Source organism: Podarcis cretensis, assembly GCF_951804945.1.
Source record: "Podarcis cretensis genome assembly, chromosome: 3".
Taxonomy (NCBI): domain Eukaryota; kingdom Metazoa; phylum Chordata; class Lepidosauria; order Squamata; family Lacertidae; genus Podarcis; species Podarcis cretensis.
In genome coordinates, this window is record NC_137172.1 from 1,062,316 (window position 1) to 1,077,590 (window position 15,275).

At 48.9% G+C, this 15,275-nt stretch overlaps 1 protein-coding gene and 1 long non-coding RNA gene across 7 annotated transcripts in view; one reads left to right on the plus strand and one right to left on the minus strand.

Annotated features, from left to right (window-relative positions):
* LOC307212024 overlaps window positions 1-15,275 on the plus strand; it is a 448,212-nt gene that overhangs the window by 234,915 nt on the left and 198,022 nt on the right. The window contains exon 3 of the long non-coding RNA XR_013836737.1: window positions 5,478-5,973. This is a non-coding gene — a long non-coding RNA (uncharacterized lncRNA). The remainder of the gene's footprint in view (window positions 1-5,477; window positions 5,974-15,275) is intronic.
* DTNB (dystrobrevin beta) overlaps window positions 1-15,275 on the minus strand; it is a 108,191-nt gene that overhangs the window by 37,715 nt on the left and 55,201 nt on the right. For all 6 annotated transcript variants that reach the window (XM_079968690.1, XM_079968694.1, XM_079968693.1 and 3 more), the window contains exon 10: window positions 7,255-7,332. In XM_079968690.1, the coding sequence (XP_079824816.1) occupies window positions 7,255-7,332 (78 nt within the window). The remainder of the gene's footprint in view (window positions 1-7,254; window positions 7,333-15,275) is intronic.

Consider the following 15,275-nt stretch of genomic DNA (forward strand, 5'->3'; position numbering starts at 1 on the left):
GAGAAAGGCCTCTGGTTTCTTGGGGAAAGTGTACTTAAGTACCTTTTTTAGTTCATTATATATTGTCTCCCCCCCTTCATGGATCACTGCCTTGCCGTGGCGAAGGGGCTTGAATAACTCAGAGAAGCTATGAGCTATGCCATGCAGGGCCACCCAAGATGAACAGGTCATAGTGGAGAGTTTTGACCAAACGTGATCCACCTGGAGGAGGAACCGGCAAGCCACTCCAGTATCCCTGCCAAGAAAACTCCATGGACAAAGACAACAGGCATATAAAAGTTATGACGCTGGAAGATGAGCCCCTCAGGTCGGAAGGCGTCCAACATGCTACTGGGGAAGAGCGGAGGGCAAGTACAAGTAGATCCAGAGCTGATGAAGCGGCTGGGCCAAAGCCGAAAGGACGCTCAGTTGCGGATATGCCTGGAAGCGAAAGGAAAGTCCAATGCTGTAAAGAAAAATATTGCATAGGAACCTGGAATGTAAGAACCATGAACATGGGTAAGTTGGAGGTGGTCAAAAATGAGATGGCAAGAATAAATATTGACATCCTGGGCATCAGTGAACTAAAATGGACGGGAATGGGTGAATTCAGTTCGGATGACCATCATATCTACTACTGTGGGCAAGAAACCCGTAAAAGAAATGGAGTGGCCCTCATAGTCAACAAAAGAGTGGCAAAAGCTGTACTGGGATGCAATCTCAAAAATGATAGAATAATCTCGATACGAATCCAAGGCAGACCTTTTAACATCACAGTAATCCAAGTTTATGCACCAACTACTGGTGCTGAAGAAACTGAAATTGACCAATTCTATGAAGACTTACAACACCTTATAGAAGTGACACCAAAGAAGGATGTTCTTCTCATTATAGGGGATTGGAATGCTAAAGTAGGGAGTCAAGAGATAAAAGGAACAACTGGCAAGTTTGGCCTTGGAGATCAAAACGAAGCAGGGCAAAGGCTAATAGAGTTCTGTCAAGAGAACAAGCTGGTCATCACAAACACGCTTTTCCAATAACACAAGAGACGACTCTACACATGGACATCACCAGATGGGCAGCATCGAAATCGGATTGATTATATTCTCTGCAGCCAAAGATGGAGAAGCTCTATACAGTCAGCAAAAACAAGACCTGGAGCTGACTGTGGCTCAGATCATCAGCTTCTTATAGCAAAATTCAAGCTTAAACTGAAGAAAGTAGGAAAAACCACTGGGCCGGTAAGATACAATCTAAGTCAAATCCCTTATGAATACACAGTGGAAGTGAGGAACAGGTTTAAGGATTTAGATTTGGTGGACAGAGTGCCTGAAGAACTATGGATGGAGGCTCGTAACATTATACAGGAGGCAGCAACGAAAACCATCCCAATGAAAAGGAAATGCAAGAAAGCAAAGTGGCTGTCCAATGAGGCCTTACAAATAGCGGGGGAGAGAAGGCAAGCAAAATGCAAGGGAGATCGTGAAACATACAGGAAATTGAATGCAGATTTCCAAAGAATAGCAAGGAGAGACAAGAAGACCTTCTTAAACAAGCAATGCAAAGAAATAGAGGAAAGCAATAGAATGGGAAGAACCAGAGATCTGTTCAAGAAAATTGGAGATATGAAAGGAACATTTCGTACAAAGATTTCCATAATAAAGGACAAAAGTGGAAAGGACCTAACAGAAGCAGAAGACATCAAGAAGAGGTGGCAAGAATACACAGAGGAATTATACCAGAAAGAAACGGATGTCTCATATACCCCAGGTAGTGTGGTTGCTGACCTTGAGCCAGACATCCTGGAGAGTGAAGTCAAATGGGCCTTAGAAAGCACTGCAAATAACAAGGCCAGTGGAAGTGATGGTATTCCAGCTGAACTATTTAAAATTTTAAAAGATGATGCTGTTAAGGTGCTACACTCAATATGCCAGCAAGTTTGGAAAACTCAGCAGTGGCCAGAAGATTGGAGAAGATCAGTCTACATCCCAATCCCAAAGAAGGGCAGTGCCAAAGAATGCTCCAACTATCGCACAATTGCACTAATTTCTCACGCTAGCAAGGTTATGCTTAAAATTCTACAAGGAAGGCTCAAGCAGTATGTGGACCGAGAACTCCCAGAAGTGCAAGCTGGATTTAGAAGAGGCAGAGGAACCAGAGACCAAATTGCAAACATGTGCTGGATTATGGAGAAAGCTAGAGAGTTCCAGAAAGACATTTACTTCTGCTTCATTGACTATGCAAAAGCCTTTGACTGTGTCGACCATGGCAAACTATGGCAAGTTCTTAAAGAAATGGGAGTGCCTGATCACCTCATCTGTCTCCTGAGAAATCTCTATGTGGGACAAGAAGCTACAGTTAGAACTGGATATGGAACAACTGACTGGTTCCAAATTGGGAAAGGAGTACGACAAGGCTGCATTTTGTCTCCCTGCTTATTTAACTTATATGCAGAATTCATCATGCGAAAGGCTGGGCTGGATGAATCCCTAGCCGGAATTAAGATTGCCGGAAGAAATATCAACAACCTCAGATATGCAGATGACACAACCTTGATGGCAGAAAGTGAGGAGGAATTAAAGAACCTTTTATTGAGGGTGAAAGAGGAGAGTGCAAAATATGGTCTGAAGCTCAACATCAAAAAAACGAAGATCATGGCTACTGGCCCCATCACCTCCTGGCAAATAGAAGGGGAAGAAATGGAGGCAGTGAGAGATTTTACTTTCTTGGGCTCCATGATCACTGCAGATGGTGACAGCAGCCACGAAATTAAAAGACGCCTGCTTCTTGGGAGAAGGGCAATGACAGGCCTAGACAGCATCTTGAGAAGTAGAGACATCACCTTGCCAACAAAGGTCCGTATAGTTAAAGCTATGGTTTTCCCAGTAGTGATGTATGGAAGTGAGAGCTGGACCATAAAGAAGGCTGATCGCCGAAGAATTGATGCTTTTGAATTATGGTGCTGGAGGAGACTCTTGAGAGTCCCATGGACTGCAAGAAGATCAAACCTCGCCATTCTGAAGGAAATCAGCCCTGAGTGCTCACTGGAAGGACAGATTGTGAAGCTGAGGCTCCAGTACTTTGGCCACCTCATGAGAAGAGAAGACTCCCTGGAGAAGACCCTGATGTTGGGAAAGATGGAGGGCACAAGGAGAAGGGGGCGACAGAGGACGAGATGGTTGGATAGTGTTTTCGAGGTTACCAGCATGAGTCTGACCAAGCTGCGGGGGGCAGTGGAGGACAGGAGTGCCTGGCGTTCTCTGGTCCATGGGGTCACGAAGAGTCGGACACGACTAAACGACTAAACAACAACAACATATCGTCTCCCAGAAAGCCTTAATCCTTGGGCACGTCCACCAAAGGTGGAATAATGTACCTTCTGTTTCTTTACATTTCCAACATTTATTATGGGGCAAGTGATATATTTTTGCAAGCTTGACTGGGGTCATGTACCACCTGTACATCATTTTCATAATGTTCTCTCTTAGGGCATTACATGCCGTAAATTTAATCCCGGTGGTCCACAACTTCTCCCAGTCAGCAAACATAATGTTATATCCTATATCTTGTGCCCATTTTATCATAGCTGATTTTACGGTTTCTTCCTCAGTGTTCCATTTCAGCAGCAAATTATACATTTTTGATAGTATCTTAGCATTGGGTTCTAACAATTCTGTCTCTAACTTTGATTTTTCCACCTGGAAACCCACTTTTTATCCTGATTATAGGTTTTCAAGACTGTTTTAAGTCTCCTTGCCCAAATGGTTTCTCCCTTTCTCTTAAGACCAGAACTCGTGAGAAATGCAGGAGTTCAGGGATGCCCGAGGCTCTGCTACTGGCTTTCCGGTGTCGGAGTACAAAAGGCCACGACCTGTCTTTGCGCCCCCCCCCCCATTCTGGGGCAACACGGTCGTAACCAGGGCTTGTAACACTCGCCGTGACATCACTTTACGGGCAGAGCAAACACAAAGCGAGCTGCTGGATGTGTTATGGTCTGGCTAGACACCCGTTTACGAGGTGTGGGCTCCAGCTCCAGCTCCACCCCAACTCAGGTTGCGTCTGTGGAAGGAGGCTCTGCGTTGCTCACAAGGTGGCATATCTCAAGCAGGCCTCCCTCTGGCCTAGATCAAAAGAGAAAGGCATGTGGGCATCGGAGTTTCAAGGCTTCTAATAAAATGTGCAATTGGGCAGAGGCAAGGAGAATCCGGACCCTGTTGTCTGGAAACGTCAGAAAAGCAGCCTGTGATACATGGGAAGGGGGCAGCTGCAGAAGAACAAGCGGGAGAGAGGAAGAACGAGAAGAAACTTGCTCCACCAACATGTTCCTCCACCTGAATCCTGAAAGAGACAGCAGGAAACAGAGAGCTCGGATTCTGCTTGAATGTTCAAGCGTGCGCTTCTTGCAGAACATTCTCGTTCCTCAACCCTGGAGGTGAAAACTGCAAAACTGATGTGAGAACATGGCACAGGCAGGGTAAGTCGGTGGAGGACTGCTGAAGGCATAGCTGCTCAGCAAGGGCTGCTCTGGCAGGGACAAGTGCCTCTCGCTTCCTCTGACCCAACTGGGTGGCTTTGAAAGAGGATGGGACAAATTCATGGAGGGCAATGGTTCCTCATGGCTACTAGACATAATGGCTAGGTTTGGCAGCGATGCAACTGTAGCAGGAAACCCCCCCCCCAATCATTCAGTTTGTACAAACTTCACACACACTCACACTCACACACTACATACGCTACGTGTGATGGCCTGGGAATCCGATTCAGAGGCTGAACCGGAGGAATCCCAGCCTGCACAGGAGTCCCCGCCTCCAGGGCCGGCTGAGCTGGGGCAGGGCCTGGATTCTGAAGCACCTGCACCTGTGCTGGATCCTCAGGAGCAGGCACCAGGTGAATCCACTCTGGCTCCGGAGGTGGTTGAGGACTCAGTGCCTACAGATGAGTCTCCCCCTGGGTCCAGTAACCCTTCAGCCTCTCCTGAACTGCAGAGGCTCAGGGCAGAGAGGCGAAGGGAACTGGTTTCTCCCAGGAGGAGTGCTCGCCTTAAGGCCAGGAGAGGCGGGTCTCCTGGGGGCCGGGACCGCCCCTGGCCTCAGAACAGATAAAGGCCAGTCAGCCCATTCCCAGGTTGCGGGAGCAACGTCGTTGAAGAGCTGTTTCGGCCAGCACCCAGTCCGGTTCCCCCAGAGTTCCTGTCCTTGCCCGGCTCCTCGCTGTGGACCCCGCTTCGCCCGTGGAGGACTGTCTGCCGACCCTCGACTCAGGTCCTGGAGCTCGCCCCACTGTAACCTCCCCCTGGGACCAGCACACTACGCTTCTGTTATAAATTCATAGAAAATCAACCGTACATCAGATTTGCACTGTTCCACTTTTATTTTACTCCATGAAGGAAGGACTACAAAATGGGGAAGGTTTGATACAGGGCAGCCATAATCCCTTGAGCATACCAGCACATCCACAGGAGCCCTGCCCAGTTGCTATGCCAACCCTGATGGTCCTAGAGAGAAGACCATCAAGATCACAAAGAACTTGCATATGGGAGTGGATTCAGCACAGACTGGAACAAAGGACAATAATCAGCTCTTCCCTCTGGGGGCAGGAAACTGCAAACTCCCCTCTGTCACCTGGAAAGTACTCATGGGGAGGGGGAAAGGGGGAACCAGCCAGGTGACAGGACACTCAGGTTGCCACCACAACTCCTCCCTCAACCCCTCCTTTTCTGTGATGTATGTATCTGAGGGGTGGTCTTAGGTTACACCCCTTCTGTGATGTTTGTATGATGTTTCTGGGGGTGGTCTTGATCTACAGGGTGGCAATTTCAAAAGTCTTCATAAGGCCTTGCACACCATTTTTCTGGGTCCTTCCTCTCTCCTGCAAGTGAGGGGAGCACCCTGTTGCAACAGTTCAATAAAGGCCAAGCCTACAGGCTGCTCTTTTGCTCCAAGTAATCCTGGTTGGTGTCTTTGTTTTTGTCCAAGGGAGCCCTCGGATTTTTCCGTTAACACTTCTGAATAGCAGTTGCTGGAAACCAGAGGAGGAGAGAGAAGTCAGGCTTTCCTGATGTTCTTCAGCCACGTGCGAGCCCTCCGAGAGCGCCAAACGCTTTGGTGCCTTAGCTTAGGGCCAGTTCTGGCTTGGTCCTGCCAGGGTTGTGCCCTCTCTGATGTTGCCCAATTGTAGCTGCTCCTGCGCCTTCTCTTCCTGACTCTGCCGCTTCCTCCCAGGCAGTGATGAGAAGCTGGAGCAGCGGAAGATGGAGATGCTACTCCCAGAGCCAGCGCCTTCCTGGAGCTCCAGATAATGCCCACACGAGAACGTTGCCTGGTCAGTAGGTTCCCCTCTTTCTTTTCCTTTCCACTGTGCCCTTAAGAAGTGTTCAAAGACAGATCAAACCCAATGGGAGAATGGTCCCTGCTTAGTCTAAGGTAGCTCCCTGGGCCAGGTAAGAGTCAAGCACCACTCATCCCGGTCAGGATAATCCTTCCACAGTGGTACCTCTGGATGCGAACGGGTTCCATTCTGGAGCCCCGTTCGCATCCTGAAGCGAACGCAACCTGCATCTGCGCGTGTCGCGATTCACCGCTTCTGCACATGATGTCATTTTGAGCGTCTGCGCATGCGCGAGCGGCGAAACCCGGAAGTAATGCATTCAGTTACTTCTGGGTCGCCGCGGGACACAACCCGAAAATACTCATCCCAAAGCGACTTCAACCCGAGGTATGACTGTACATTAAATTCACTTAAGGGACAAGATCAAAACAAACGAAGCCTTTACATGCAGGAGACAAAACCATACTGATGATTAAAAAACAAGCGAAAGAAACTTAAAAAGAAGACTCAAATTCATCTTTGCCTAAGAAAGGAGAGAGTCAATGGGAAACGCCAAATCAGATCTCTCCAGCCGTCAGTTGTGGTTTTATTCTCCTCAGTTGCCTCCTGACATTTGGGAAATGAACTTGTTTCAGGTTCTGCACGGCAGGTCATGGGGTTGGGGGGAGGAATTCAGACCTGAAGCGTGGTGGGTTGGGTGGGGAGAGAGAGAGAGAAGGGCTGGTCCCAGCTGACAGGGAACCCCAGTGCCTCCTCCAGGTGCAGAGAAATGGATCAAATGCACTGTGGGGGAAAACCTCAAGCAGCAGAGACACCACCAGCAATCAAACCTGGTTTTAGCAATATCCAGAACACTCAGAGCAGGAGCTGCCATCTCTGCTCCTTCTCTCTGCAGCACCCACAGAGGGGCCCCCCATCTCCCACCCCTCACAGAGTGCGCATCCCTACCTTTTTGTTGGAGTTGGGGCTCCGAAGGACATGTGGGTCACCATGGCATCATTCATGTTTGCGAGGGGCCGGGAAGGGCTGAAACAGAAAGGTTTTATGGTGGGTTATGGCCGAGGACCAAGAGATGGTGCAGGGCTGGAGGAAAACCAACCACGGACTCTTCGGGGTCACTAGCTGGTTGGAGACTCTGCCCCCACTTCCTTTTCTGTGGTATAATTTTTAGATTTTCCAAACATTTTCACAATGATCCTCATCTCAAATAATTGCATTGTTTCATAAATTGACTTCCCACTCCCACCTCCGCAGTGTTTGTACTCAAATCTTTTCTATTGCATTATGTCTTTATATGTCAGGAAAAAGTTCCTCTGTTTACCAACATTTTACCATTTTGCTTCCTCCGCTTCTGCCTCGAATCCTGCCTGCGATTTCATTTGACTATAATATTTTTTTAAAGTAGTCCATTCTTCTTCAATTATAAAATTCTTCACGATGTTATAAACTTCAATCACGTTGCCTCTGACTCCCCTTTTCTCTCACCCAAGAAGCCCCAGGCACTGCAACTTTTCCTGACAGGCGAGCTGCTGTCTCCCCTGGATCATCTCAGTGTCCCTTTTCCGAACCTTTTCCAACTCTACAATCTCCTTTCGGAGGTGAGCTGACCCAACTGAACACAGCACTCGAAGTGTGGCTGCATCATAGACGGGTATAACAGCAGGATGATGTTGGCAGTCCAATTTTCAATTCCTTTCCTACTGATCCTTTGTATGGCGCTCGCCTTTTCCACAGATGCCACACACTGGGGCGACATCTTCATCAATCTACTGTATTTTTCGCTCTATAAGACTCACTTTTTCCCTCCTAAAAAGTAAGGGGAAATGTGTGTGTGCGTCTTATGGAGCGAATGCAGGCTGCGCAGCTATCCCAGAAGCCAGAACAGCAAGAGGGATCAGTGCGTAGCGATCCCTCTCGCTGTCCTGGCTTCTGGGATTCAGAATATTTTCTTTCTTGTTTTCCTCTTCCAAAAACTAGGTGCGTCTTATGGAGCGAAAAATACGGTATCTGTTACAACTGCCTTTCATTTCAGCAGCTTGGAGGCAGCTCACAAACAAATAAAAGCCAACTGTGAAATGACGAGAATACAACCGAGCGCCTTCTACCTTGCTATAATTTGTGTGCAAGCTGTCCCTGGCATTGCCAGCCATTCAGGTGCTCAACAAACACACATGCCAAGTCCTGTCCTGCACATTACCAGCTGCACATTTTCAGCTTCCCAGCTGCACAATTTTTCTCCCACTTCCACATTTTGTGTCCAGCTGCATGCTACCAAAATACAACAACAAAATCCCTGCCGTCAGCAGACCAAGCCTCTTTCTGCTCCCTCTATTAGGCAACTCAGCAACTTCCTCCTGTTCAGTCCAGTTCCTGTCAAAGGGTCACAGGCCAGTCGCTACCTTGTGCAAGGGAGAGACGGAAGTACAGCTGTTTGCAGAGTGAGTAGCCAGATGCAGGTGCTCACTTGCCCTTCTGGGACTGGAGCAAGGACATCAGAAGAGGCTGCTGGATTAGGCCAAAGACCCACCTAGTCCAGCACTCTGTTCTCACAGAGGCCAACCAGATGCACCCATGGGAAGTTCGCAAGCAGAACCTGAGCAGCATAAGAGCACCCTTCTTCCACCAAACACACAAGGCTCAGAACATTCTGAGGCAACCAGAAACCTGCTTGTCTGCAGCTGCCTCAAGCTGTCACCCAGCAAAGCTTGAAATTAATAATAATAATAATAATAATAATAATAATACTTTAATTGTCAATGTACAACCTGTGTACAACTGTTAACAGAGAAATCTGAGGGCTCCCTTGGACAAAAAGCAAGGACACCAGCCAGGAATACCAGGGCAAAAGAGCAGCCAGGAGGCTTGGTCTTGATTGAAGACTGTCGGGACAGGACTCCCACCTGCCACCAGGTGGAACAAGATGGAAGCCCCAAACAAGAGAGAACCCAAACTTTTATTAGTTGCTCATCCCCATGTTACACCCCAACTACATCACGGTTACATCATGAAAGGGGAGGTCTGGTGGCAGGAATCTGAGCATCCTGGACCCTGCCCCATGGTTCCCCTTGCCCTCCACCAAACACCCATCAAGTGTCACAAAAGAGACATTTACATTTCCCTGTTTCCCAGCCAAGTTAATCAAACCTTATTTCTGGAATGGCTACCTGTCTGGCACTCAGGTATCAGGATGCCAGGGATTATCCCTCAGGCAGAGGGGCTGCTGAGCAGCTGAGCTCACCTGTCTAGATGAATTTCTGAAGTTTTCCCAGTGAGCCAGTACAGAGATACATTGATCAGTGAATTCTTACATTTGGTATCGTGCAGCAAAGACCCTTTGAATAGATAGGAAGAAACTGTGATGAAGTGTTTTGTGGGGACAAATCACAAAAGTGATTGTGCTGAACTTCTCAGTCAGCTTTATAAAATGCTCACATTTTTTTCTGGGGAGGGGGAAAAACATAGTTCAGGGGTGGAGAGAGAAGAAGAGCTTTCATGCATGATGGGGTCTGGTACAGAAAAAGGCATCAGGAACCACAGAGGACTGTTTAGATGTCATCGCTAGAGCAGTCCTTCTGAGATCAATGGCAAACGTTAAGATAAATCTAGCCACCCTCAGGCTCCGGGAGTTCTTTCTGTCAGCCCCTGAACTTGCACGGCCGCAGTTTCAGATGTCTCTCCTCCCGCCCGGCACCCCGAACCCTTCCTGCTAAAGAGGCCGCTTCGCAAAGGACCTTTGCTCTCGAAGCATCTCAAGGAGGTCTTGAGGACGACAGCAGCTCAGGAAGCAGCTGCCCCTTGCCCTGCTGTCGAAGGAGCCTCCTTCCAAGGCACCAGGCGATGGAGCGCCAGAAAGCTGCCTCCTCCTTTCCACCTGCAACCCCCTCCCACCCCGTAACAAAGAACCACAAAGAACTGCTGGAAAAGGTTGTTTCTTTTCATCCGCCGGGTTCTGAGAAGTTCACTCGGCTGGCCGCGGGAAAGGGCTCCCTGCGGCGCCCTAAACAAGTGCATGCAAAAGCCCTAAAGCAGAGAGAGAGAGAGAGAGAGAAAGAGAGAGAGAGAGAGAGAGAGAGAAAGAAGCAAAGACAGCAAACCTTCCCTGCTGGAGAGCAAGTGCCTCTGCCTTCCTTTGCCAAAGAGGCATCCAAGGAGGGCAGCAGCCGTGGCCCAGCCCTCCTCCTCTTCCTCCTCCTCCTCCTCCTCCGTTGTCTCTAAGGAAACAGACGTGTCACGTGAGGATCTCCTGCCTGCCAGCCGCTGGCGCTCTCTCTTTCTCTTGGGGAAGAGCAGGTACCCCCCCCCAGGAAGGCCTCCCGGAGAGGCAGGTGTAAACTCACCTGCACCTCCAGCTGCTCAAGGTGAGAGAGGCACCAGGACCTCCTCCCTCCCCGCTACCTGGCTCCAGCCAGAGGCAGCATCTATTTTAAGCCCTCGCCTTGCCTCCCTGCATCTCCCCTTTCAAGCATCTCAGAGCCCGGACAGCTCCTTCTTCCGCTGAAGAATTCATAAGGCACACGGTTACACTGCTGCTACTGAGCTGCCACTGGGTTCTGGGTTATTTTATTATTATTGTTATTATTTTGCTGACTCCCCCATCCCCGTCACAACCAGAATCTTCGCCAGGCAATACAGGAGTTTCCCCTTTCTGAAAAAAGGGCACAGCAGATAACTGCAATGCCAGCAAAAAACCCCCTTCGTTTTCAAAAGCCAGATTTCCTTGACAGCAGAGAAGCTTCTTGAAAGAAACGCACCCTTGGGGCCTGGAGGAGGAGGAGAAGGAAGGAAGGAAGGAAGGAAGGAAGGAAGGAAGGAAGGAAGGAAGGAAGGAAGGAAGGAAGGGGAAGGGAGCAGGGAGAGCCAGCAGGTGCCGGGGTGGAGGGAGGACAGTCACACGCAAAGACAGCATCCCCTGGGGAGACATGCTCACCCCAATTTTGAAAAGCAAACTCAAAACGCAAGCTGGTCCTGCAAGAATCGTGACTGGGCTGGTCCTAGGATGGAGAGGCCGAAGCGAGTCAAGACAGGGTGTTCAGAGGGGCCAACATTTGCACTGGGCAGGGCAGAAAGGTAGCCTAGCCTGGCCTGTGGGCAGAGCCCAGCTTCAGGCTTGCCAGCTCCACAGATGAACAAAAAAGGCCCCCCAAATCTCAGGTCCTAGAGCTAAGGAGGCTCCTGTTTGCAGGCACAAAAGCCAGGCAGATTCCACAGCCTCCCCAAAAGTCAACCCGTTTGGGGCAGGTTGAAGGGCGGCAGGTTGGGGAAGGCTGCCTCAATGTATCACAGCCAGACAGGGACTTGGAAGGGGCCACGCAGGGGCCATCTAGTCCAACCCCTGCAATGCAGAGATCTTTCACCCAACTTGGGACTCGAATCCATGACTCAGGAGAGATTCCAAGATTCAGAATCTCGTGCTCTACCGGCTGAGCTATCCTTCAGGGCTACATTACAGGGTGACTCTGAAATGAAGGGGGCAATTTCACGAAGGGGAGGCTCCGCATGGGTTCTGCACCAATCAAGACAGCTTCAGACGAGGATTACACAAATTCATGGAGGAGAATAAGGTTCCTGGTGGACACGAGCCATGATGGCTCTGCCCTGCATCCACAGTCAGAGACAGCCAGGCTTCTGAATCCTGGTTGCTGGAAACCCCAGGAGGGGAGAGGAATCTTGTGCCCAGATCCCGCCTATGGGTTTCCCTGTGGGGGCACCTGGTTGGCGACTGTGAGAACAGAATGCCGGACTGGAGGGTCCACTGCCTGATCCAGCAGCCTCTTCTTCGTTCTTTGGACGTTAGCCAGGGTGACAGAACATTTGAGCAGGGTGGGCAAGAGAGAGGCTTCTCAGAGGGTGCGCCTCATTGTGGAGGAGGAATAGACATGCCCCCCTCTCCCCACAGCTCCTAATAATAATAATAATAATAATAATAATAATAATAATAATAATATTTTTTATACCCCGCCCATCTGGCTGGGCTTCCCCAGCCACTCTGGGCGGCTTCCAACAAAATATTAAAATACAGTAATGCATCAAACTTTTATATGCCTGTTGTCTTTGTCCATGTGGAGTTTTCTCGGCAGGGATACTGGAGTGGCTTGCTGGTTCCTCTTCCAGGTGGATCATGTTTGGCCAAAACTCTCCACTATGACCTGTCCATCTTGGGTGGCCCTGCATGGCATAGCTCATAGCTTCTCTGAGTTATTCAAGCCCCTTCGCCACGACAAGGCAGTGATCCATGAAGGAATCCATGAAGGGATCCATGTATGGAAGTGAGAGCTGGACCATAAAGAAGGCTGATCGCCGAAAAATGGATGTTTTTGAATTCTGGTGCTGAAGGAGACTCTTGAGAGTCCCATGGACTGCAAGAAGATCAAACCTCTCCATTCTGAAGGAAATCAGCCCTGAGTGCTCACTGGAAGGACAGATCCTGAAGCTGAGGCTCCAAGACTTTGGCCACCTCATGAGAAGAGAAGACTCCCTGGAAAAGACCCTGATGATGGGAAAGATGGAGGGCACAAGGAGAAGGGGACGACAGAGGATGGAATGGTGGGACAGTGTTCTTGAAGCTACCAGCATGAGTTTGACCAAACTGCGGGAGGCAGTGGAAGACAGGAGGGCCTGGCCTGCTCTGGTCCATGGTGTCACGGAGAGTCAGACATGACTAAACGACTAAACAACAACAACAATGCATCAAACATTAAAAGCTTCCCTAAACAGGGCTGCCTTCAGATGTCTTCTATAAGTCTGGTAGTTGTTTTTCTTTTTGACATCTGGTGGGAGGGAGTTCCACAGGGCAGGTGCCACTACAGATGAGCCATTAAAAGCCATTTTGCCCCAGCAAGGCTTTTGCTATCAGGTGCCTATATTTGGCTTTCCCAGTTGACGGGTTTATATTGCTGTTTAGTTGTAACTGCAACTTTATGTGTTATCATCCTTAAAATCCCCCCCTATTTTTCCCCTCTCTCCCCCCCAGACTTCCCCCAGCTCCTCTCTCTAGTTTATCAATATATGTTATTTTCTGCATGTTACAAAACTGTACAGATCCTTAATTTATCTATCTAAATATTATCAATAAAAAGTTTGCGAAAGTCTATTCAAAACCTGCCAAGGAGTCCAGTTCATTTTGTTGTTTCTTTAAATACTTTGTGAAGGGTTCCCATTCATCTTTAAAATCAGAGTTATCCTTGTCATGTAGTTTGTGTGTCAGTTTTGCCAATTCTGAGTAATCCATCAATTTCTCTTGTCCATTCTTTTGTCCATCTTTGTGGACAAGAGTCTTAATAGAACAAGGATGGAAGAACGAGGAAATCCCGAACTGTGGCAACCTTGGCATGATCAACACCACACTCTGAGCTGGGGCAGAAATATCATTTTAGAAAGTGATGCCCATTGAGTCAAAGCCAGCGCTAGGGAGGAACAAGGGGCAGCAGCTACCTCTATCTGGGGGCCACAACCAAAAAGGCCATGAAGCCAGATGGATCATTGGCCTGATCTAGGAAAGCTGTTCTGGTTATTCCCTTATCTTGCCTGCATCTTATCCAAAAGGGAGAGAGTGGCGAAACCTACAAACAAACAGCGACAGCAAGAGGGAAAGAGTCGGAAGGAAATGAAAAGGGTGAGCTGTTTTTCCTGACCCAAATACAGTTCAGGGTTTCTCCTGCTTTTTCCTTTTTTTTAAGGGTACCAGAAGATAAACATCTCTGACACTCACTCTGTCATATGGAGTAAAAGACTCCCACGACTAATTTAAACAAGACTCTGTAAGGCTCTGCAATTACACCATAAAGTCTACACGGGATCTCATTAGAGATTTTTTTTAAAGCATGCAAACTCTAGAACAAACATGAAGCTTCACGCTGAGCTTTCTCTTAGGAGGACGGGAAACAAAAGGTCAGCGTTGGCATTAATGCTTTTAAAAAGCGGCGAGCCAGTGGCTGCAGCACTGCATTTTTCTTTAGCTTTATCCTGCAAGATGTCCTGCATCTGGTCTGTTTCACTGGCTGTGTGGTGGTGGGAATTTATCTACTGGCTTTGGTGCCTTATGGACAGAAAGGTGGGGTGGAAAGAATCAATAATTCTGCAGCCACCTCGGCTACTGGTGTGCTCCCTCTGTGTGCCTGTGGAGCCCGACAAGGCAGGGACCAGCTCTACAGACTCCCGTGTCTGATTCGCCGCCAGCCCTCCTTGCCGGCTTCTCTCTGCCCACTTCCTGCCTCCCCTCCGTGCTGTGGAAGGAGATGCCATTTTGCTTCCTGGCAGGAACCGGCTGGCGAGGCAGAGAGGAGGAGCACTTACCTGCAGCCATCCGTCTGTCACGGCTGGATTTGCTTTGCGATCATTACACAAGTCCATTTGGGGCCTAATACGCACCAGCCAGAACAAGAAGCGGCATCAGAAGGAAAACGTTTGTGTGCTAATTGCTTTCCCAAATTACCGCTCCATACTCGGGAGTCCTCGCAATTTGGAGTGTTGCTTTAATGTCAAAATTGCCCGCTCCTTTTAATTTTCTTTTCCTCCCAGAATTAACGCTTGAAGCTTTATGGTAAATAGCAACCCAGGGGAAGAAATTACACGGTGCAATTTGAGTAGCAATTCTAATTGCAAAACAATTTTCCTTCTTCTGAAATGCATCCGTGGCCACCCACCAGAAACACCTCTCTCACCTGGGGCCAGCCCCAAAGGGGGCCGCACTGAGACTGCAGAGATTTCTACAGACTTTCCTGGGAGCAAGGCCCATTAAACTGGTAGATGAAGGGAACGCAGTGGATGTAGCCTACCTTGATTTCAGCAAGGCATTTGACAAGGTGCCCCATGATATTCTTGTAAAGAAGCTGGTAAAATGTGGACTTGACTATGCTACCACTCAGTGGATTTGTAACTGGCTGTCTGACCGAACCCAAAGGGTGCTCATCAATGGTTCCTCTTCATCCTGGAGAAGAGTGACTAGTGGGGTGCCACAGGGTTCTGTCTTG